The sequence below is a fragment of the Spermophilus citellus genome (genome assembly GCF_964194105.1).
Source record: "Spermophilus citellus genome assembly, chromosome: 14".
In the NCBI taxonomy this organism is placed as follows: Eukaryota; Metazoa; Chordata; class Mammalia; order Rodentia; family Sciuridae; genus Spermophilus; species Spermophilus citellus.
Window position 1 is genome coordinate 103,731,981 of NC_138194.1, and position 22,756 is coordinate 103,754,736.

Below are 22,756 nucleotides of genomic sequence, written 5' to 3' on the forward strand. Positions count from 1 at the left end.
CAGGGAATCCCGAGGGCCCAGGGAAGAGCTCCTGGAACCAAGAATGAACCTGAGGCCCCACAGGACACCAGCAATGCACAAAACACAGCTGTGGCCAAGAGTGGGCAGTGGAACGTGGACAATGCCACCAAAAGCAGTGTTCAGCCTCAAGGTCCCTGAGCCACTTCCAACACAACAATGATAAACACAAGACCCACCCCTGGAAAGCCCGAGGCACTGCCGAGAGAATCAACAGAAAGGCGCACTCCGGGCACACAGGGCGCCTTTAAGAGGGCCATTCTCACAGAGGTCTGCAGACGCCATGCAACCGAGTTGAAACTACAGCAGGATTTTAAAACAGAAATCAACAAGGTGATTCTGAGATGTCCACTGACACACCAAGGACCTGAGGGTCCACAGCACTGCACAGAGGAGCAAGCTGGAGGGCACCAGCCTGCCTGGCCTGAGCAGGATTGCAGCCTGGGGACCCAGCACTGGCCGGGGCCACAGCACAGCACCATAGAGCAATCCAGGAATGTGGGCACACGGTGTTCAGAAAGGCACCCACGCAGCCCATGGGCAAAGATGGCTGTCTCGACAAATGGTGCTAAAAGTGTTTAAAAAGTGACCCTCAACCCTTTCTGAGGGCACATGCAGGAGTGAACTCCAAACGCACCACAAGTCTAGCTATGGGCGTGAGCACCGTGGACTCCCTGCAGGTGTCCGCAGGCTCTGCGTGGCTCCCCACGGCGGGCGCTGTGCTTGACTGGCGGCTCTGCAGTCCCAGGCCGTGCAGCACAGGCTCTCATGGGGCCACCACTGGGCCGCCGAGTCGCACCATGGTGGGGGTGGCAGGTGCCCCCTAGTGCACGATCTCTGCTCACAAAGCTGCCAGGATCCAGTCGCAGCTCCACCCCAGGGACCTGGCCCCATCACCTCTCAAGGGCCCGTCTCTGACACACAGTCAGCAGAGTGCCCACCTTTGAGGGCCGTGAACAAGACCCTGGGTCCAACTGCCACCTCAGGGGACACACCACATTCAGGATATAGCTATGGTGAAGCATCCCTGATCTGCCTAACGCTGAAAGTTCCTGCTCTTCTTAAGAGACTCTTAAAATGAAGAGGCCGCCACGATGCAAGGAAAAGATTCTGCACACTGGCACCGACCAGGGCTGCGCAGAGGGCGGCACGGATGCTCGGGTCCAATGCTCGGGACACACAGCCCCGGGAATCAGAGGCACCATGTGAAGAGACGCCCCGTGGGAAGACAGAGAAGGGACTGTGCGGGGAAGACGCCCCTCAGCCTCCTCAAAGAGATGCACACTGAGGCCGCAGTCAAGTGGCACTTACAGCCCCACGGCCTAGGCCCCAGGCTGCACTGGTCTGCCGGGCAGGAAGGAAGGTGGCAGGGCCCTGGGGAGCTCCTTGGCACCTCGCCAGCTGGGGCATGCTCCACTCCCAGCATCTCGCCCAGGAAGACCAGGCACACAGACCTGGAGATGCACACTGGCTGGAGAGGCCCCGCGGGCCCTGCGGGCGAGACAAGCAGAGTATGAGTCAGCCACACCAGAGCACCACTCAGCAATGAGGCGGCTCTTAGCACCCGTGGCCACGTGACACAACCTCAGACACCCCACACAGGAGACGACCTAGGCCCAGGAGGCCACGGACTTCATGGTTCCACAGGCACTGAGCTCAGAAGAGGCAAAGCTACTCACAGCATGGAAATCAGGCCAGTGGTCACAGGTGGGAAGGAGCCCACAGCCTCCTCCAAGTGAGGCAAGCACCCTGTACCTGCCTGGTGGAGATGCACACGGACGGCACACCCAGGGCTGGCACACCGTGGCACCTGGGAGGCCCACAGAAGACGAGGGGCTCATGGACCCCTGCCTGCCACTGGCCCCAGACCCAAGAGAGGCTGAGTGGGACAGGTGGGACAGGGCCAGTGCCCTGCAGAAGAGGCACAGTATCCCTGGAGAGCTCCAGGCAAGGCCAGGGGCTCCTGTGTGAGAGCAGGTCCTCAGAACCCCGTAAGGAGTCCTGGGCGGTTCTGAGAGCCACAGTCCTCTCCTGGGGCTGACGGACCTGCGTGATGCAAGAGCAGCCGCAGCCCCACCATGGGAACGCGCCCCGCACTCCCCCACCTGATGAGAGCCACCACCACACCTGGCCGCCCTCAGTCGTGGGGCTGAGGACAGAAGCAGTGACCACCAGCAAGAACTCCTCTGAGGCATGAGGGCAGCGGCCGGGTGCTCGGAGACCACTGAAGGCCTGAGCCGTCCTCAGTCCACACACATGCCATGGGAAGCGCAGCGCTGCCCACAGGGAGAGGGTGCTGCAGGGCACGATGGGCCACAGAAGGCGGCCACACACCCACCTCCCGGGTAACAAAGGACACTGCTCACCACATCTGCCTCCACAGGACCACCCAACACTCTCCGGGAGAAGCACAGCACAGCCACTGGGAGCCACGGCTTCCCAAGGCGCAGACCAGGGAACAGAGCTGGCCGGAAGCAGGGTGACCAGCACGCAGGGGAACAGGCAGCAACAGAGGCAGCCCCGCAGCGAGGCTGTCAGCGATCACTACACGGCTGGCAGGCCAAAGCGCCCACCACGCACGTGGGCACAGCAAGGGCAAAACGGAAGATGTACAAAGGAGCCAAGGGCAACTTTGAGGGATGAAATATATGATAAATTTCTAAAATGAAATTTCTCTAGAAGGGCTTAATAAGAGTAGATGCTACAAGAGAAAAGATCATCACTTAGAAAACAGCAACAGACACTGTCCCAACTGGTATCCGGGGAGAGCAAGGGAAAAAGAGGGAGACTGAAGCCTGCGACCCAGGGACAGCGGCAACGTGAAGCAGGGTGTGATCAGTGATCCAGAGGAGGAGGGAGCGCTCAGAAGCCACTGGAAGGAGAGTGACCAGACCCTCCAGATGCAACCAAGAGCACAAACCCACAGAACCAAGACAGGCAACAAACCAGACTAAGAAGAGCACAGAGTAACCACACGGAAGCAGACCACAGAAAAAGAGCTAGAGAGAGGACCGAGCGGCCAGCCAGGCAGAGGACCCAACTGAAAATCAGACACAGTAGGAAACAAGGGGAACGGACCAGAGCACCAGCTGTGGGACAACAGCAAACGGGCCAGCACGCTCACAGCTGGCACGGCCCTCGGGGAAAGGAGAGGGAGGGAAAACCTGAAAAGACGCAAATGAGATCCAGCCACAGATTCAAGAATCTTACAGGATCCTAAGCAGATCCTTACCCACAAATAAGAATGATATGACACTCATGTGCACCATGTTTCAATGGTTCAAAATCAAGGATGAAAAGTACTGAAGGCAGCCAGAGAAAAGGACACGCCGACTTCCCATCAGAAACCACAAGCTCCCAAAGGGAACGGGGAGACATTTCTAAAGGGGTCGGAGAAAAACCGGGAACCCAGAACTCAATACCCAGAACAGAATGTATTCCAAAATGGAAGTGCAGGGGCGACTTTCTCCAACAGACAAGACCAGAGAGGGTGCACCACCACTGCGCCCTCAGACTGCCTTCAGTAATGGCCAGCAGGGAGCCCCAGAAGCTGGGCCCACACAAAACAAGGTGTCTCTGGAGGTGACCAATACCAAGGCTTAACAGAAACTCTGTTACCTGAACCCTCGGGAGGTGGCCAACCGCCAAAAGCAAGAGCAGCAGTGAGCACAGTGGCCGCACAGCACTAAGAGCAGGAGCAGGGCAGGACCAGGCACTGCAGGGCTCTCAGGCAGTGAGGCCCAACCACGCTACATGCGAGAAGAGTGTGAGGAGACAGCGGTGAGTGGACACTGAGGCCCGAGGAAGCAGCAGCACGCACACACGATGACACACACAGCAACAAAACCGACTGACCCCTCGAAGACAGCAGGATGGCCTGGCCATGCAGCTCCGTCAAACCCACCCTGAAAAGCAAGCTGGCTTCCTAGTTTTTCAACTTGCAACAAAGAAACCCCAGGAAAACCCCACTGACACCCAGGAAAGAAGTCATACAGTCCCAACCGCCCCTAGAGGGAGGAGCAGGATGAAAACCCTCTGACCGGCCCTGTAGGCCTGCGCTCCTGCAGTGCACACAGACCTTCCAGGAAATGCAAGCACACACCAGTGCACCTGGAGACCACGGCCACGACAACCAGGCGCGTCCAGCACACACACAGGCAGGGCCTCATGCCCGAGCGGGGCTCTTCCCAGGAATGTACATAGGTCTACACCAAACACCATTTGAATCCACTCAATGTGTGACCAGAGGCCAGTCCTGGACTGTGCCCCTCGTCTCTACCTGCCATGGGGCCGTAACAGGCCCCGGCCCTTGGGGACGTGCAATAGGCACTCAAGAGTGAGTGAGCATTAACCCACTCCTGCCCCTGCCCTGTCTTGCCAGGCCACGTCGAGGCACCACGGGCAGAGTAAGGGGCACACAGTGGAAAGGAGGGTGTGACGGGAGACAGCCACACCAATACCTGAGCCCTGGGGCATGCAGCTTCAGGCAAGCGCAAGATACATAGGGACATGACAGGGGGCCACAAACGAGAGCCCAAAGATGACACCAACCATCAATCACCCAGGATGAGAGGCTTGATTTCACTGGTTTATTTACTGGTTTTTAATTGCATGCTGGACTATATGCAAATTTACTTTGTTTTTAAAAATAAAGAAGACTCATTACAATCCCTCAATAAAGGAGGCGAGTTTAGGAGAATCTGAAAGTGCACCATGGCTGTGGGAGGCTTCTGGGACACGGCAGCCTGCTGCCCTCAAGACATCTGGAGGACCCTGAGGCCACCTGCCGTTCTCAGGCTCACTGCGTTTGGACTGGTCCTGGCAGTCACAAGACGAGCTTCCCCACACAGTCACTCTGCAGCAGGGAACTCCCAACTGTCCAGGCAGGACATCAGGACACAGGCGGGCAGGGACTGTGGCACTAATGGGTAGGATAGGGAGGGAGAAAGGTGGCCAGGACACCATTCCTGCTGAGCCCTGCATGGTGTTTTGGGCACTAGACGTGAGTACTCGTGTCACAGAAGAGAGACCTCAGATACAGACAGGTCACCACACCTGGCCAAGGCCACTCCACCAGTCAGCCACCAGGGACAAGCCATGTCTGCTAGCTGGGACCTGCTGGAGCCCTGCGGGAGCTTTAGGAGGGCAGCTGCTGACCTTCCAGCCAGCCCCAGCTCCGGGCAGGTGGCTACACCACGCCTTGGGCTGGGCTCCTCATGTCCCACTGCGGCTCCAAGGCACAGCTCCTCCTCCCCAGAGCCCAGAGGTCAAGCAGGGCCTTCCTCCCGTACCCTTGCTCCTAGCGTCTGCAGAGCTCCGGCAGGCTCCCCTGGCTACAGGCTGCAGGGCTGTGGGAAGGGCTGGGCTCCTCTCCCAGCCCCACCCTCTCCATGGAGGCTGACCTGCCCAGGCACTGCTGCTGGGAACAGTGGCCTGAAGCTCAGGCACAGGAGCAGACACAGCCCATGCTGTGGGTGACACCCAGGCAGGGAATGGTCAAGGAGCATGACCGGGCAAGGCCTGCAGTGACCTGCAGGAGCTATGGAGAGCAGAGGGCAGGGTAGGCATGATGTCTGAGCCCGAGGCTGGGGGCTGGATACTGCCCCTAGACCCCAGGCTCTGAGCACACATTGCTATGGTCTGACTCATGTTTTTAAAGACCACCTTGACCTCTGCATAGAATCAACTATTAGCACAAGATGAGAGGTGGGAGGACAGGTGGGGGCGGGGAAGGGGTACAGTGGTTGGACCAGATGGTCGCATGGTAGGGGGTAAGAAGTGGTCAGGCAAGATTTCTCAAGAGGAGAGTGGATGGACCAGTTGATGGCCTGTGAGAATGGAGGCCTCTGACTGAGAGGTCCCGGTGGACAGGCCAGCCAGGAGACAGGAGGATGCCGTTGGAGGGCCACCAGTAGAATCTGAGTACCCAAGAGGGATTCCAAGCTGTGAGGCAGGCAAGACAAGGGGAAGGGAGCGGGGGAAGGGAGAGAGAAAAGGGGCCAGAGAAAGGCGAGCCGGCTGGGGCCCAGGGCAGAGCATCCACCAGCAAAGCAGAGGTTCAGGAGGGCGGGGCCGCCAGGCAGAGGAAACCTCCAAGGGAGAAAGCGTGGGCCAGGAACCTGAGCAGACATTCCTCTAGAAAGACACATATGGCCAACAGCACAAAAGAGGAGCTGGACATCGTGTGCCATCAGGAAAACACTAATCAGGGACAAGGAGATGCCACCTCATTCCTACCAGGAGGACAAAATCTGGAGGGCAATGATAAGCGGGGTCAGGAGGTGGAGAGCCCGGAACCCTAGCCTGCCAGGGGCATGCGGACGGAAGCAGGGGGCAGCTCCCTCACCACCCTCCCCTGGCTGGCCGCCACCCCTGCAGGCACTGCCTTGAGGCTCTTCACAGCTGCACCTCAGGCCACCTTCCTGGGGGGTGCCCAGAGGTGCCAGGTTCGGTCTCACCTGTGAAGTGAGGGAGCAGGGATGCTCCAGCCGCACCTTGGCCTCTGCCCACCCACAGCTCCCTCTACTCACAGGTGGTCCCTGTTCCTCAGCCACCTGAAATTCTCATCCCCAGCGCCCAGGGAGAGGGTCCCTATGAGACAGGCCAGGCCATGAGGTCAGCTCCTCACACCCAGCTGGCCATCCACTCACCATAGAGACTTGGTAAAACCTGAGGTCACTCCCTCAGCTAGGAATTTTTACGGGGGCTGTGAGCCTGATACGAGGCAAGAGAAGCCCAGACCCCCTCCAGCCAGCTCCGCTGCATGTTCTGGGTCATTTCCCAGATCTGGGGACCAGGCAAACAAGAGGGCCATTTCTCCAAAAGTCCTGCACAGCTCTGACTTGGTCTTCCAGGCCATCAGTCATGTGCCTCCCTTCTAGAACCTTCCACTGGCTTGAAGGGCTGTGGAATTAAAGTCAACAATCTATCCCAGATTCTGGGGTCCTATGTGGTCTGGCCCAAGCCTAACGCCTTCTCCCTGCCAATCTCCCAGCAGGGCCATCACAGAGTGGCAGTGGCCTCCTCTGGCTCCTCAAACTCACCCTGATTGACGCTGCTTCAGGGCCTGTGGTGGTGTGAGGAAATGGCTGCAAAATTCTTTGGCTTGCCTGTCCCCGAGAAGTAGAGTTCTCATCCTTCTCTTGGAACCCAGGCAGTCTTTGACCTACAAAGAACAGGACTGACCCCGGGCAACTTCTAAGAGGGACTATGAAGGACGAGACATCTGCCTTTTTTGCTGGAGTATTGGCAGGAGGCCTGGGCTAGCAGGAGAGGAGGTGGCCATTAGGCCACCATGCTGGCAGGGAGCCCCACTGCCTAGGGAGACCAGGCAGCTGCTCCAGGGGACGGTCTCAGCAGAGCTCAGACCTGAGACATCCCAGGTGCCAGTCCTGGGCATAAAGGAACCTACAAATGATCTAACCATCCCTGCACACACCCCACCCACCCCAGGGCTATAAACAGTCCCAGTGCAGCCCAGACAAAGGCCTCCCCACTGCTCATGCCAGACCCTGACCCACCAACTTGGAGGCCTTTCATCCCACTGTCATTGAGGTCCTGCGTGTGGTCCAGCCCCAGGGCTGCTCAACAGCTTCCCCACCCCCCAGCAGACTCCACATCCATGAACTCCCATCCCAGCCTCCATGGCAGCTAGCAAGCCCGAGGACAGCCAAACACAACCCTGCTCACTCTGCTCCCAGGCAAGGCCCTCCCCTGCCTTCGTTTCCCCGTGAGCCATGAGGGGGTTAGGTCTGGACAGCCAACCCTGTTCTGAGCGCGTCTCGGGCCCCAGGTCAGCTCTAGAGGGAAGGCCGACAGTTAGCCCAATTGCTCCTGTGCCCATGACCACAGGGCACAGGAGCAATTGGGCCAAATCCCGTTACAGAAGCCTTCTAGGGGCACAGGGCAGCCTGAGCCGGAGTGTGCCTCCCCTCCTGGCCCTCGAGCAAGTCCTGAGTCCTGCAGGTGTGTGTGCAGGAGTGCTCAGTCACAGGGGCCAGGGACAAGACACTCGCGCAGCTCTGTGTCCTGCCCGTCTGAGCCTGGCTGCCGCGTGTGGGGCTGTTAAGACTGAGCCCCTCCGAGAGTCGCCTGCACAGGCCCTGGCACTGGGATATCTGGATGCCTTCTGGTGCCCATCGGACATGCAAACCCTGGTGGGAGAGTGCTGCTCACACAGAGCTGGGAGCCCAGCCTGCCAGGACTCTATCACTGCCCACTGAGCCACAGACTAGAGGCCCCTGGAGGTCACCCCCACCTCGGCTACCCTGACTGCACATGACAGAACAGGGGTGAGTGGAAGACACCACTGTGAACTCGTGTGGAAATCGGGGAAGCTCGCCCACAGAAAGGAGCTGGAAAGCCTGGGAGCAGGACCCTCTGCCACACACCAGGAGGGTGCTGGTCCACAAGTCCCCTCCACCCTTCTGTGAACCAGGAAGCCCCCTGGTGGACTTTATGAGCAGAATCACCCAAGGTCCACCAACCAGGATGGGCAGGGGGTCAGGGCAAGGTCAGCAGAGAGGGAGGAAGGCAGTCCACAGCCAGTGCTGTGCCCATGACAGGCACAGAGTAGTCAGGTCATGGGGGCTCTGGAAGGCAGGTGGACAGGTCTGTGGCAGAGAAGCAGAGACACCAAGGTACACTTCTGGCCCCAGAGCCAAGGTGGGTGCTGCTGCTGGGGCTGAGGTCACTGTGGGCCAGGCCCTGCGTCAGGCCACCTGCCCACTCTGCGGACAGCCCTCTCCTCTCCAAGGCCCACGTTTGGGGATAATGTCTTCACTAACCAGACAGGTAGCCCAAGATATGTAAGTGAAGGCCACCTGGACACTCCCACCTTCTGGTCCCAGGGATACCCAGGAGACAGGCAGTGACACAGGGTTAAACACAATGATGTCACTGGGAATTGTTCCTAGTAACCGGCCACATTACGAGTCACACGCATCCAACAGCATCCACAGCCCCCACTACGAGCACATCTTCAAAGTCCCTGATGAGGTGCAGGCACACCACTCACCCCTAGCGCAAAACGCTGCTTCCAGAACACTCGCTACTTAAACCCAACTCTGGTGCTGGCCTGAGGATATGAGGAAAGGCGCCAGAGGCACCACGTGTCACAGTGGCTCCTCAGATACTCTGAAGGTCCACGCATCCTGGAATGGGCATCCAAAGCCTCTCTCACAACCAGAAACAAGGACTTCATTTTCACAAAGAACAAAAAGGGATAGCAGGCGATGTCTGCCAAGGTCCGCTGGTGCCAGGAACACAGGGCACCTGCACGCACGGCCACTCCCGCTGCTCCTGAGTGGAGCTGGAGTGAGGACGGGGATGTCCCACGCCCTCACTCACAGCTCTGTACAGGAGACACAGCAGGCGCACAGACGGACCGAGGACCAGGCCCTCAACGTGGTAGGTCCAGAGAGCAGCTCTGCTGACCGGGGATGAAGAACTCGGCATCCCTGCAGGCCAGAACCAGGACAGGTCCAGACTAGCTGGGGTGGCACTGCTCGTGCTGCCTGGAGAACAGGTCCCCAGAGCCCTGCAGGCCCACAAACCTGCCCAGTGGCCCAGGTGGAAGGAGCCTGCCCTTCTCCTCCCAGCCCACCAGGTCCTGGCTTAGCAGACAGCACCACCTGTGCCTTCTGGGGCTGAGACCTCATCCCAGCCCAGTCCCGCCCAGGGGAGGCTGATAGTGACTCTCTATGAAAGCCCACAGGTGCAGAATCAAAACCAGGGGTCCCCACTCCAGCCCAGCCTGTGTGTCCACAGGTGTGCACATATATGCAGGCCTGTCAGTGAGCTTGGGGCACTGCAAAGACCCCCTGGAACATGCTGGTGACGCGGAGCGTGTGCGAGCTGGCAGGCACACCACCTGAGCACAGGTGTGTGTCTCTGCAGCGTCCACTCCACCTAGACGCCCACCAGGGGAGGGTGCTCACGTCTCAGGAGAGGCAGTTTAGGGTGAAGCTGCATGTGTGCGGCACCATGCACAGGCGCAGGGATGGCAGTTACCACTCACAGGCTATCCCGAAGCTCCTGTGTGTCACTCGGTGTCCCCAAGGACCGGAGGCTCCTCTCCAAGGAGGTCACTGTCCAACAAAAGATGGGAAAGGTACAAGGATTAGAAGGACACTCCCCAATCCATTGCCCTCTGCGTGGCCATAGTGCAAACTGGGCCCTGCATCAGAGACAGCCAGACCCCTATGTGACCTGACACCAGGGCACAGCAGCCTCCTACAGGCTGGGTCCACCCCTCCTAGCAGAGGCCTACCCAACCCCCACAGGACCTCCTCCCCTATTGTGCCGAAGCAGGCCCAGGCCCATGTACAGTCCACCCAGAGCAAGCCCACCTGGGCCTGGGGAAGGCCTGTCCCTCTTCCAGGGATGTATAGGGTGTGGCTCTTGCTCCCCATCCTAGCCTCAGTGATCTCTGTTCCCCCAGCCCTGCCATCGGGGTTCACTCCTTCCTCCCAGGGACTCCTACAGCCACAGAGCCAGTGAGAAGAGCCAGGGTGGGACAGGATCGAGGAGGAGAAGAGCTGACTGGACATGCAAGCAGCCCCCAGCTGCCCCCAAGAACTGGGACTGTGGAAGGCAGGACAGTGGGGGCAGGGCAAAGTCAGGTACCAGCTAGCCTCCGATGTCACCTCAGTGACCCAGAGAGCCAGGAGAAAGGGGGCAGGCAGATGGACATACCGTTGGAGTGGATTTGGAAGACACTGGCTGAGGTCTCCTGGCACAGCTCCCGGAGGTCACAAGGAACAACCTGTGTGGCTAGAGGAAGACAGGAGAAGAGGAGGCACAAGATGACCATGTATGACCGGCACCACAAGCTTCTCCAGGTGGTTCCCAGAGGAGGGGCCCAGAGGGCCAGCTGCCCTGCACCCACCCCTCCTGCCTTCCAGCTCTGCTTCCACAGGCAAAGGGTCAGGACAAACACCACCCCTGCCCTCCCAGTACCCAAGCTGGAGGGAGAGGCGGCTCCTCAAGGAGAGGGGACGTGGAGGCTCCGCACCCCAGCAGTAGCCTCCTGGGCACGCACATAAGGACTCACATCCACACAAGACTCGCACAAGAAGGCTCAGAGCAGCGCTGCTGGGTGGGAAGGAGGAGACTTCCCGCATGCTGTCAGGCCACCAGCAAGGACAAAGACGGGGCCCAGCTACACTGCAGAGTACTGCTCCACTGCTCAGCAGTAAGAGGAACGAGTCCCCCAAACACCAGGCTGGGGACAGATGCCACCAAGTGTGTGATCCCATTCACACCACACATGCAGAGGTGGCAGCCCACAGAGATGGAGACGGCGGCTGCCAGCAGTCTGGGAGGGGGCGGTGATGCTAGCACAGGCCCATCTGCCCCGGTGGACAGACACGCTCTGCAGTGGGAAGGTGGAGATGGCCACACAACCCTGTGACCACACCAAGGGTCCGTGACTAGCACACTTTAAGAGTCCATCACAGGCTTTGTGCTAAGCACTTTTATCTCAAAGTAACAAAACCACAGAAATCGTCGTGGGGAAACTCCAAGTGCTGGGGAAGACAGTGTCCAGATGCGCACTGCTGGGTGACTGTGCAATGTGCAGCCATGCAACGAAGGTCTCGGCCACAGACACCGGGACACCTGCTGCCCTGCGGCCAGCCATCACACTCTGGACACCTACACAGAGAAACAAAGCCGAGGCCGCAGGAACCCTGGGTAAGAGAGTCCGTGGCAGCTATTCCTAAGAGCCCACCATGGAAGGTGCAAGTGCAGGGGATGCAGGAAGCTGTATAAGTATATGTGCCCTGCCTGCGGGAGCACCCTGGGCGTGACACTGTGCCAGGCATCAGAGTAACGGTCAGATCTCCAACAGAGGAAAGCAGTCTATGGTGGCTGGGGCTACGCTGGGCTGGGCTGGGGCAGGGCAGCAAGGACTTGCTGAATAGGGGAGGCCCCTTGCCTGGACAGGGCTGTGGGCAACACAGTGCAAAAGGCCCAGAATAGTACCATTTGGTTGCCTGCAGTTCACGCACTTAAAGTTCACCTCAAAAGGAAAGGAGAGGCAGTAACAAGGAAGTGAAAGAAGACCCGAGGGCTTCGGCTGCTCCAAAGGGCTCAGAGGCACCAGGAGGGCCAGCTGGGATGGCAGCAGGTGGGATCTAGGCAGTGGTGCACCCGTGGTCACGCTGCCACCCTTTCCACCTTCTCTGCGCTCACAAGTCTCCAAGATAAAACATTTAAGACTGAAGGACACGGAGCGAGGTCTGCCAGGGCATGTGGGGCAGGAGACACCAGGATGCCAATGGGTTGCTGTGGTTCAACTATGAGGTATCCACTCAAGCTCCTGTGTTGACATAGCAGGGGAAATAATGAATCACAAGAGCGATAACCCCGTCAGCGGATTAATTCACTTGATGGATTAATAATGGGGCATGGCTGGGTAGGCCACCAGGGGGTGTATCCTTGGGGATCATATCTTGTCCTCTGACTACTCCTTCCTTCAGCGACCACAGTGCACCTTCACCATGATGCTCCCCACCTCACCTCGGGATCCGTGCGATGGACTTGGCTAGCCATGGGAACCTCTGAAACTGTAAGCCAAATAAACTTCTCCACTAAACTGTCCCTGTATTCTGTTCACAGCAATGGAAAGCTGACTAACACAGAAACTGGTACCAGGAGTAGGGTCACTGCAGTGATTAACATGACCATATGGTTCAGAAGCCTTTGGAACTTGTTCATAGGAGGAGTTTGGAAAAGATTAGAGATGCAGGCTGGAGAAAGATCTGAATGTTGTGAGCAGAGCTTAAAGTGCTTCTGGTGAGAGCCCAGAGGACCAGAACCCTAATAGGAACGCAGACAGAACTACGCTCATGGAGTTTCAGAGGCGAATGAGGATTCCATTGGGAACTGGACTGGAGATGTTCATGTTACATTCTGGCAAAAAAAAAGTTGTCTATGTTTTGTCCTGAGAGTTTGTGTAAGGCTGAACTTAAAGTTGGTGGACTCGCTAATCTGGTGGAAGGAAACTTAAAGGTAGCATTAAAATTAAAACCACAGCTTTGAGGCAGTGGCTCGGATGTTGCCAGCAGCTTTTAGCCGGGTTTACTGTAAGAATCAAGAGCACAAGGCAGAAAGAAAAGATGTGGAAAACTTGCAGTTTGGCCAAAGGAACACGTAATATTAGGCCTCAGGAAGATGTGGGTGTTGAAGAGATGACTGCCACTAAAGAGAAACTAAGTACTTTGCCTCGAGACAATAGGACAATGCTGTGAGGCCATCTCAGGAACTAGAACACCACGCCCATGGCAGGTTCAAGGGTGTAAAAGTGAAAGAGATCACAAAGGCACCCTGCTTTCACAGGGGACCTAGAAAGTTGTTTCCCCAGGATTCATTTCACTGGGTTTAGCTGCCCAGGCACTCCCAGGACACTGTAGCCATGGTCCAAGGGAACCCAGCTACTGCTTAACCTGGCAGCAGACTTTGGCATCATCCATGTGGAGCTGGTTCTGCAGCAATGCACAATGCTGGAGGTAGGGGGCCCAGAGGCTTCCCCTGGACTTCAAAGGAAAGCCTGAGAGGACAAGGGCAGCAGGGTCAGAATCCCTGCCACTGGCCCTGAGAGGACCATGTGCAAAGCCAGGACAATGAAGCACAAACTGTAGTGGAGACCCCCAGGAGACCCCCCAGGAGATCCCCATGAGATCCCCCAGGAGACCCCCAGGAGATGCCAATACATGCAACACCTGCCAAGGAAGGCTCTGGCTGTGGTCGGAGCAGGCCTAGAGAAGCCATGTGGGTAAGAAAGGCCAACGAGGAAGGCTGCCCAACCCTCGGAGAGGAGATCTCACCACTGGGTGCTCCAGAAGTCAGACAGGAAGCTACAGCACTTTTTTGCCTAACTGGGTTTCAATCTTCTTTCGGTCCCAGCCTTCTGTGTAGGCCTCTAAGCCTTCCTTTTGGAACTGGAATATTTATCCTAGGCCAATGTATAGTGGATATATATAATTTGCTTTTGATTTTTACACTGGCTCACAGGCAAGAGTTTACCTTGAGTCTCAGAGGAGACCTTGAACTTTTGCTGGAAATACAGACTATGGGGACTCTGGGAGATGGACTAAGTGCACTTTACATTGTGAGATGGACATGAGCTTTTGGGGGCCAGGGTGGAATGCTATGGTTTGGATGTGAGATGTCCCCCTGAAGCTCGTGTATTAATTTAGGAAGTAAAATGGTGAGATTAAATTAGCGCTGTAACTTAGTGGACTAATAATGTGAATGGATTACTGGGCGTTGACCACAGGCAGGTGGAGTGTGCCTGGAAGAGGATGTGCCCTAGAGGGATATATATTGTCCTCCTGGCTCCTCTTCTCTCTCTCTGCTTCCCAGCCACCAAGAGCTGAGCAGCTTCCCTTTGACACTCCCTTCTGCCATAATGTCCTGCCTCACCTCAGGCCCAGAGCAATGCAGTTGGCTGACTTCGGAAACCCAGAGCCAAAGTAAACTGTTCCTCCTCTAAGTTGTTCTTGATAGCTGTTCTTCTTGGTTACAGCAATGAAAAGCTGGTTAACATAGGGAACACCCAAAGGTTTGTGCTCTCTGAGCCAGCCTATGAGCCTAGAACAAAGTACCACCTCCTGGGCTTGACGAGGTTTGTCACTAGGACACAGGCCCAAGCCCACTCCACAGAGTCACAGGGCTGGCTGGACAAAGGCAGGGTCAGCCCTGCCTCTCTAGAATGAGCAGACCCTGCTGATGCACTAGCTCATAGGCTCACAGGCCTGCCATGTCCCTCCCCTGCCAAGCCCCCAGGTCCAGCTGCTATACTCACAGCACAGCCTGGAAGCACAGCTGAGCTGTCTGCAAGAGAGGCTGCTTCAGCTCATGTCGCTGGCCTGAGAAACAGCATCTAACAACCCTGCACACACCTCTGCTGCACCTGCAAGGCTCTGGAGCCCCGAGATGCCTTCACCAAGCCCAGGCTCAGGATGGACACAGCCAGGGCAGCAAAGAAAGGGACAGGACAGGATGAGCTGTGCCCATGGTGGAGGAGTGACCACCACTGTCCAGCAGAAGCACACAGAAGGAGCCCAACGACCAGAGTGCCACTCTCCCCACTTACAGATAAAGAGACCAAGGGCAGAGGCAGGAGACCCACCCAAGGCCACACCACAACCCAAGGTCACACCACCAGAAAGGAAAATGTCAACCATCCAGTCCTGGGGGGCTGCCCTTGCCCCTTCCAAATTACCTGTTGGAGGCTTTCAGCCAAATTATTGTGCATGAACTACCACAGTCACGTGGGCAGGCTCCAAGGCCCAAGGTGGCTGTCCATTCTGCAGGATTCAATTCAGGGCTGGAGGAGGAGGGGTGGCCAGAGCTGCTGTACACAGAGCACCTGCCTGGGAGGAGGCAGGACCCCATGCGATCAGGCATCCTCCTCACTGCCACCCCTCAGCCAACTCATGAGGCAACACTGCAGGGTACTGTTCACTGCTAAGGAACCTCTGGTGTTATGGTTCGGATGTGAGACGTCCCTCAAAAGCTCATGTGTGAGAAAACGCAAGAAAGTTTAGAGGATACATAATTAGGTTATGACAGCCTTAACAGATCAGTAGATTAATCCCCTGGTGGGGATTGATTGATTGGTAACTGAAAGCAGGTGGGACGTGGCTAGAGGAGGTAGACATTGGGGTGTGGCTCTGGGGTATATATTTGGTACCTGGCAAGTGAAGACTTCTCTCTTTGCTTCCTGATCATCATGTAAGCTGCTTCTCTGTGTCATATTCTTCCACCATGATGTTCTACCTCACCTCAAGCCCAAGGAATAAAGCCGGCTATCCATGGACTGAGACCTCTGAATGAGCCCCCCAAATAAACCTTCCCTCTTCTATAATAGTTCTGGTCAGATCTGTTAATCATAGCAGTGAAAAAGCTGAGTAGAACAGAAATTGATACCGAGAAGTAGGGTTGTTGCTGTGACTAACCTGACCATATGGTTCAGAAACTTTTGGAGGTTTTTGGAATTGGTGGGAGGAATTTTGAGATGCTTAGCAGTACAAGCTGGAAAAGGTTTAGAAGTTGTAAGTGGAACTTAATGGCCAATTGTGGGGGGAGCTCAGAAGACCAGAACAGCAGGAGGACCATGGATAATGAAGATAGGACTCAAAGAGGGGTTGGAGGAAAAGAAGGACACTACTTATGTTACGTTCTGGCTGGAAAGTTGTCTGCATTTTGCCTGTGTCTTGAGACATTCTGTGAGACTGATTTTAAAAACAGTGGACTTTTTAATCCGGCAGAAGAAATTTCTAGAGAACATAGCATTCAGGAGGTAGCATAGATATTGTTGCAGGCTTTTAGCCAAATTATTATGATAATTAGGACACTTGAAAAAAAGTTGAAGGTGAGGGTAAAACTGGGACTAAGTAAATTGCAGTTTTTAAAACATTACTACCACTAAAGAAATGCTAAAGACTTTGCCCAGAGACAAGGAGAAAGATGGCCTGAGGGCATCTCAGGAGCTGGCAAGACCATCCATTTCTCAGATTCAAGGAGGTAAAACTAAAAATTCTCTTGAGAAGTGACCAGTGCGGTACCCTTGAGAAAATGCAAGAAGGTTTAGAGGACAAATAATTGGGTTACGAGAGCCTTAAACCAATCAGTGAATTAATCCCCTGGAGGGGATAATTGAGGGTGACCAAGGCAGCCAGGGTGGAGGAGGTGGGCATTGGGGCATGGCTCTGGGTATCTATTTTATTATCTGGTGAGTGGAGTCTCTCTTTGCTTCCTGATCATCATGTGAGCTGCTTCCCTCTGCCATATTGTTGCTCTGTGATGTTCTGCCTCACCTCAAGCCCCAAGGAATGGAGCCAGCTGTCCATGGACTGTGACCTCTGAGATCATGAAATCATTTCCTCCTCTATAATTGTTCAGATCAGATCTGTTAGTCACAGCAGCAAAAAAAACTGACTAAAACACCAGGGATCAGAGCAGGGACGCACGAGTCACCATGGCCACCCCACTACCCCTGATCTGGGAGCCCTCCAGGCCGCCTCTCACCCTGCCTGCCAGCAGACCCAGTGCAGTACACCCACACCACTCATGCTGCACACCTGCAGGCCTGGACAGGTCTTTGCAGGCGATGGATAAATGCCTATTACAACTAGAGTGGCCATGCTGGCCACAGGTCCAGCCTGCATCATAAGTAGAGTCAGACACAGGAAGAGCCACAGCAGGACCGAAGGGCGAGGGGGGCTGCTCCCCAGCTGAGCCAGTAGTCCCAGGTGGCAGTCCTAGCAGGGTCCAATGCCCCAGCCCAGGTTCCTCCCCAGCAGGGCGAGAGAGGTAACAACCCTTCCACACCACAAAGCCAGGGAGATTACCTGGTAGCTCTGACATTTCCTTCCGATGTGTCCCTGGGCTGTGCAACTCTGCCTGGGTCTCCTCACCTTCACTTGGCCCCAGGCCAAAGTCCACACAGCCCTTCTGGTCGAGGCTGACCGGGCCTTCTCCTGGTGGTCACAGTCAGCTCCAGGCCCTGCGCTGTGGTCAGCCTCCTGGAGATGAGGACTTACTATGGAGGACAGGGAGCCTGAGAAGCCTGACGAGACCTGCCTCCCAGATGGGCAGTCCTCACTGGCACCTCCTGGTGGAGGACAGTTCCTTGTGCCCTCCCCTCACAAGCCCTCCTGAGCCCCTCACCCAGAGGCGCTGCCCCCTTCCCCTCATGACTGCCTCAAGGAAGCCTCACTCCTCTGTACCGGTCCACTGCGGCTCCAGCTCCCTCGCACCCAGCTCGGTTAGTCCTGGCCACCCCTGTGGCCGACAGGGCACCAACATGTGCAGGTGGCAGCCGAGGCAGAACAGAGGGCAGCTGAAGAGTGCAGTAGGAGGAGCTGGCCGCTGACCAGTAAGGAACCATGGAGAGGAAACCCTCACGGTCCCCATCTGCCAAGGCAGGGCACTTGGGGCAGAGCTGCAGCAAGACCACTGGGGCACAGAAGCTGCCTGCTGGCCTCCAAGACAAGCCCTCAGTGGCTGTGAGTGTGGTGTGGGGAGGCGTGCGGGGGCGGCCCCACAGCCGAGGGCAGTACTCTAGGAGGCAGGACTCCACCACACGCCACTGCCACACGCACCCCTTGGGGAGGCCCCTCCGAGCCTGAGATCTCCTCCCAAACCCAGCCTGCCATCCACAGGCTTGGGTTCTGGGACCTGTCACGGGGGCTCTCACAGCCTCAAGTTCTCAGCTGTGGAAGGGGGATCATGACAGTTTTCCCACACAAAGACATGGAGCAAAAGCGCAGACAACAGCCACTCCCATTTTTTATTGTCGGCAAAAAGAAACCAAGGAGCTCTTTGGCTCCAAGCACCCTTGCTCTCCACAAGACCCAAGTTTAGGTGACATGGCTGTTTATGCCGGAGGGGACAGACCCTCCCCAGGCTACAGGGCAACATCCACCCCCACCCTTTTCTTTTTCTGAAGGCCATGGCTGGGACAGCCTCTTCCGGCAAGTGCTGTGGCTCACTAGCTCGGCCCTGGCTCACACAAGTCCTGCCCGGGACACAGTACCTGGTGCTGGCACTGCTGCTCCCACAGGAACGCATCTCCCAGGCACACAGCCCTGCATGCAGTGGCTGGGCGGGCTGCAGATGCTGCCTCTAGGCAACCAGGGAGACAGCAACAAGGCTCCACAGGCCACAGGGCTGGATCAGCACTCCCCACATGGGCCGGAGGCCGGCCTTCATAGGGCAGAGCTTGGCACCGAGGGCAGACACCACCTGCCTCGTTAACGGAGGTGTCCATGTGGTGGAAGGACACTAAGCCCAGGGCTGGGGGTGGCGGGTGGCTACACCCAGGAGCACATGGCTCTTGGGGCTCTCTAAGTTTTGTGCAGCAGCCCGGTCACTGCAGAGCCCTGGGGCCCAGGAAGCTGGAGGTCGTAGACCCATCCAGTGTGTCCCGGCTGGCATGGGAGAGGTGTGTAACCCAGCTCTGGTCCAGGGCCCAAGATGCCAGGCCTGACGCAGAACACAGGTGTGGGCAGCCCAGGAGGCCCTGCCCCCAGGGGGGAGCACCGGCATCTGGGCACACAGCAGAAGCACTGGGTCACTTCTGACCCTGCTGGGGGACCTGGAGAATGAGATCACAGGGAAAACAGGAGGGCGGGCTGCAGAGCCAAGGCAGGGTTGCCAGCTGGCACCCCGGGGTGCAGTCATCACAGGAGGGGAGAGATGTGTGTTGATGATGAAGATGGAGGCCCGGAGGCCCAGTCACAGAGCAAAGACAGCTACAGCGTCCATCCCAGGACTGGCTCTTTGCCCTCCACCATAATCTGGGGAGGGCACCTGTGCAGAGTCCCCATCTCAGCAGACAAGAGCAACACCACAGGGAACACTGGCAGAGACCGCCTGGCCATGCCAGCTAGGGCACTGTGGGCCATCTCTCTGAAATCCTGGGCATGTAGCCACATAGCTATGGGCATTTCCCAGCCTCCCTTGCAATCAAAGAGGTTGACTCTCGCTCCCCACGCCCCACCACCGCAGAATTTGAGAAGTGGAGTGTGCGAGCTCCCTCTCACACGCTTAAAAGAAACAGCCACCCGACGGCTGCCTCTCACTCAGTCCTCCTGTCCTGGCTGGGATGCCGTGGGTGCAACTCTGCTGTGACCACGCAGATGAAGGACAGCACCCTCAGGGAGAGGGCGCACACTGCCCACTTGGCCTGGCTGGACTGCGGTACAGGAGCGACACGTGCCCCATCTCCTGTGGGTCTCCGCCTCAACAGCACAGATGCCCTTCACCCAACACACGCACTTCAGCATTCACTAAGAGAGGACGTGCTGTGGACTTACCTCCTCAGCACACAAAGTGTGGAAGGGCAGAGGAAAATATGCTAGTCCTCCTCTCTGCCTCTTGCCCTCCCAGGTCACACAGCCAGAGGTAGCCACTCTCTGATGTGACAAAGGAGCCACACGACTCCCACCTAAGCCGCTCTCATTCGGGGCAGAGGACAGTTTAGGGCTGATGGAGAAAAGGGGGCCAGCCCAGACCCCCCAGACTGAAGCCACTCCAGACTGCAGAGCACGGGGGGGGGGGGGGGGGGCAGGGGAAGCTGCAGTGGGTCAGAGAAGTGACACCAACCTGAGCAGCACTCACTACTCCAGGACAGGGGCAGGGGAGAGAGACAGAAGGCAATGCAGGGGGCAAACACCAAGGCGGCAGATTCAAACAGAAACACAGAGCATCACACTAAAGACAAAGGAGCCAACGTGCCCGGCCAGGCCCGAGCTGCCAGCTGGGGCAGAGAGCTGGCATGAACTATATTGCGATTGAATACCATTATAAATCCAGTTTCTCGGCCGCCACAGCCACGTGTGCACAGAGCACAACACTCCCGCTATCTCCAGAGGCTCTGGCGGACAGCACATCTCAACCACTGCAATCAGAAAACAGAGACTGTCCAATCAGAGGAAGGGAAGATTCCACTGTACAACTACTCCAAAGCCCTGCTGTTGATAAGCAAGATCACATCTTCTAAAGCTCTCGCATGGAGCCAGAGCAGCTGCACTCCTCCCAGGTAGAGCTGAAGGCAGGACACCTACAACCTGGAGAAGAGACAAAACAGACCCAAACACATGGGAACCCGCATCCCCCCCGCCACCCCAGAAACACAGGTGCACAAACTGCAAGAAGGAACCTCAAACCATGGCGGTGTCCCGAGTCGACCCCCAACCCTGCACCCCCAGTCAATAGTTGTGGACAGAAAATGGGCAAGGACTCAGGTGAGGAGAACACGCCTCTGAGTGCAACCTGAGCACTCATAGGGGGTGCCCTGTGGAGGACGCGCGGAGGTGGACACACAGACACATCTGTGAGAGTGGACATCATGAAAAATACTTTCTCTGAACACAACAGAATTAACTAGAGATCAGCAGCAAAAAGAAATCTCCCAGCATGCATCATTACTTCACATGAAACAGCACACATCTAAATGAACGCCACGTAGAATAAATCACAGGGGAAACCAGAAAATATTTTAAATGAATGAAATGAAAATGTGATATATTTATATAAGTAAAGCAAAGCAAAAGAGAAAGTTTATAGCAACAAACATATTAGAAAATAAGAATGGGCCTAAGTCGATTATCTAACAAAAGCAAAATGAACCTAAATAAACAAAAGGAATAAAAAACAAAGATGATCAGACATAATTCAATAGACATTAGAGAAAATCAATATAATCAGGTTCTCTCAAATGATGAATAAAATCAATACATTTACATCAGACTAATTCTAAGACCACAAACTTAAACCAGACTAACCAAGGACAAAAGAGCCAATGCAAAGTAGCCAGCCCCCAGGAGAGGAGGGGAGCGCCACTGCAGACCAGCAGAGAGGAGACTTGGGGTCTCTGGCAGTCTCACGGGATGAACCTACAACTTACTCCAACAGACATTCAGATAGACGGAAGCAAGTGGGCAGCCAAGTGAACGGCCATCTGCCTGAGACAGAGACAGCAAAGCAGCCCAGCACCTAAAACCCAACTGACCAAACCCACCACGCACAACGCTGACTCAGCATGCGTCACAGGTTCAAGTGCAGAAGCCTGAGGCCCAGAACTTCTACACTTAGAGCAGCAGGGACTTCTCACAGCCTGGGAGTGGGCAAAGACTTATGAGGCAGGACACAAACAAAGGCACAGAGGGAGAAACTGCTCAAACAGTGAGACTTTTCACCTGCAAAAACACTGTTTAGAAAACAAAGACAAGCCACAGTCTGAAGAAAATATTCAAATTCAGACACGTGACAAGATAACATAATGTTCAGAATGATGAGCTCAGTGACACTGTAACCCGATATCACACTGTGATGGGTTCAAATAGACACTACAAATAGCCAGTACACACAGCAGGACGCTCCACACCAGGGAAAGGCAAACCCAACCTGCAACCAACCAGACACCAGTGCTCACCACCCACGGTGCCTGGACCCCCCCGAAGTCCCGCGACGCCAGCTCTGGCAAGGGTGGAGAGCAAGTGCGCTCGCTCCCACTGCTCAGGCACAACCACTGGGAAAAAAATTCAGCTCCTAGGTGTCAATCCCTGCCTAAGTAGAAGCACCGCCCTGTGAACACTGTCGCCAAACGCCAACAACACCAACTGCGGAGCACTCAATCCCACTCTCCAGAAGAGAAGGTTGAGGCTGGAAGAGTCACCAGCAACATGAAGGTGCATGGGAGGTGCCACCACAGAAGAGCTAGAGCACACAAGGCCAGGGGTAGGAAGCGGATGCTAGAGAGCACGGGCTGCCTGCGAGTGACAAGATCTGCTCTAGAGTTACATGGAGGTGACAGACGCATGACAGCAAGAATATGCTGAAAACCACTGAACTACACACCGTAAGAAGGGTGAAATGGCGAATTCTGATGTGTGACTAATATTTCATTTAAGGAATAAAATAATAAAATAAGAGACTGTGGTGCCTGCCAAAGGCCCAGCACCAGCTCAACTTAGCAAGACCCTGGCTGTGTGGCCTCAGGCAGCCCCTCAACCTCACCTCTGCAGGAAGCAAGTGAGGGCCCCACAGTCTGGACCCAGGGACCTTTCCAGACCTTGCCCTCAGAGATCCCAGGGCCCCCACCACCTGACAGCACACAGGCAGGTCCTACAGCTTCCAGGACACCACATCCTGCAGATAACAAGGAACAGCAGCCAGAAGACTGTCCAGCACAGGGTGGGGACCAGGCAGGTGCTGGTATCGG

General features: G+C 56.2%; 1 protein-coding gene across 5 annotated transcripts in view; it reads right to left on the reverse strand.

Annotated features, from left to right (window-relative positions):
* TSNARE1 (t-SNARE domain containing 1) overlaps positions 1–22,756 on the reverse strand; it is a 113,067-nt gene that overhangs the window by 36,247 nt on the left and 54,064 nt on the right. For all 5 annotated transcript variants that reach the window (XM_081266748.1, XM_081266747.1, XM_081266746.1 and 2 more), the window contains 2 exons: positions 10,714–10,791; positions 10,037–10,106 (listed from right to left, as the gene is read on the reverse strand). In XM_081266748.1, the coding sequence (XP_081122874.1) occupies positions 10,037–10,106; positions 10,714–10,791 (148 nt within the window). The remainder of the gene's footprint in view (positions 1–10,036; positions 10,107–10,713; positions 10,792–22,756) is intronic.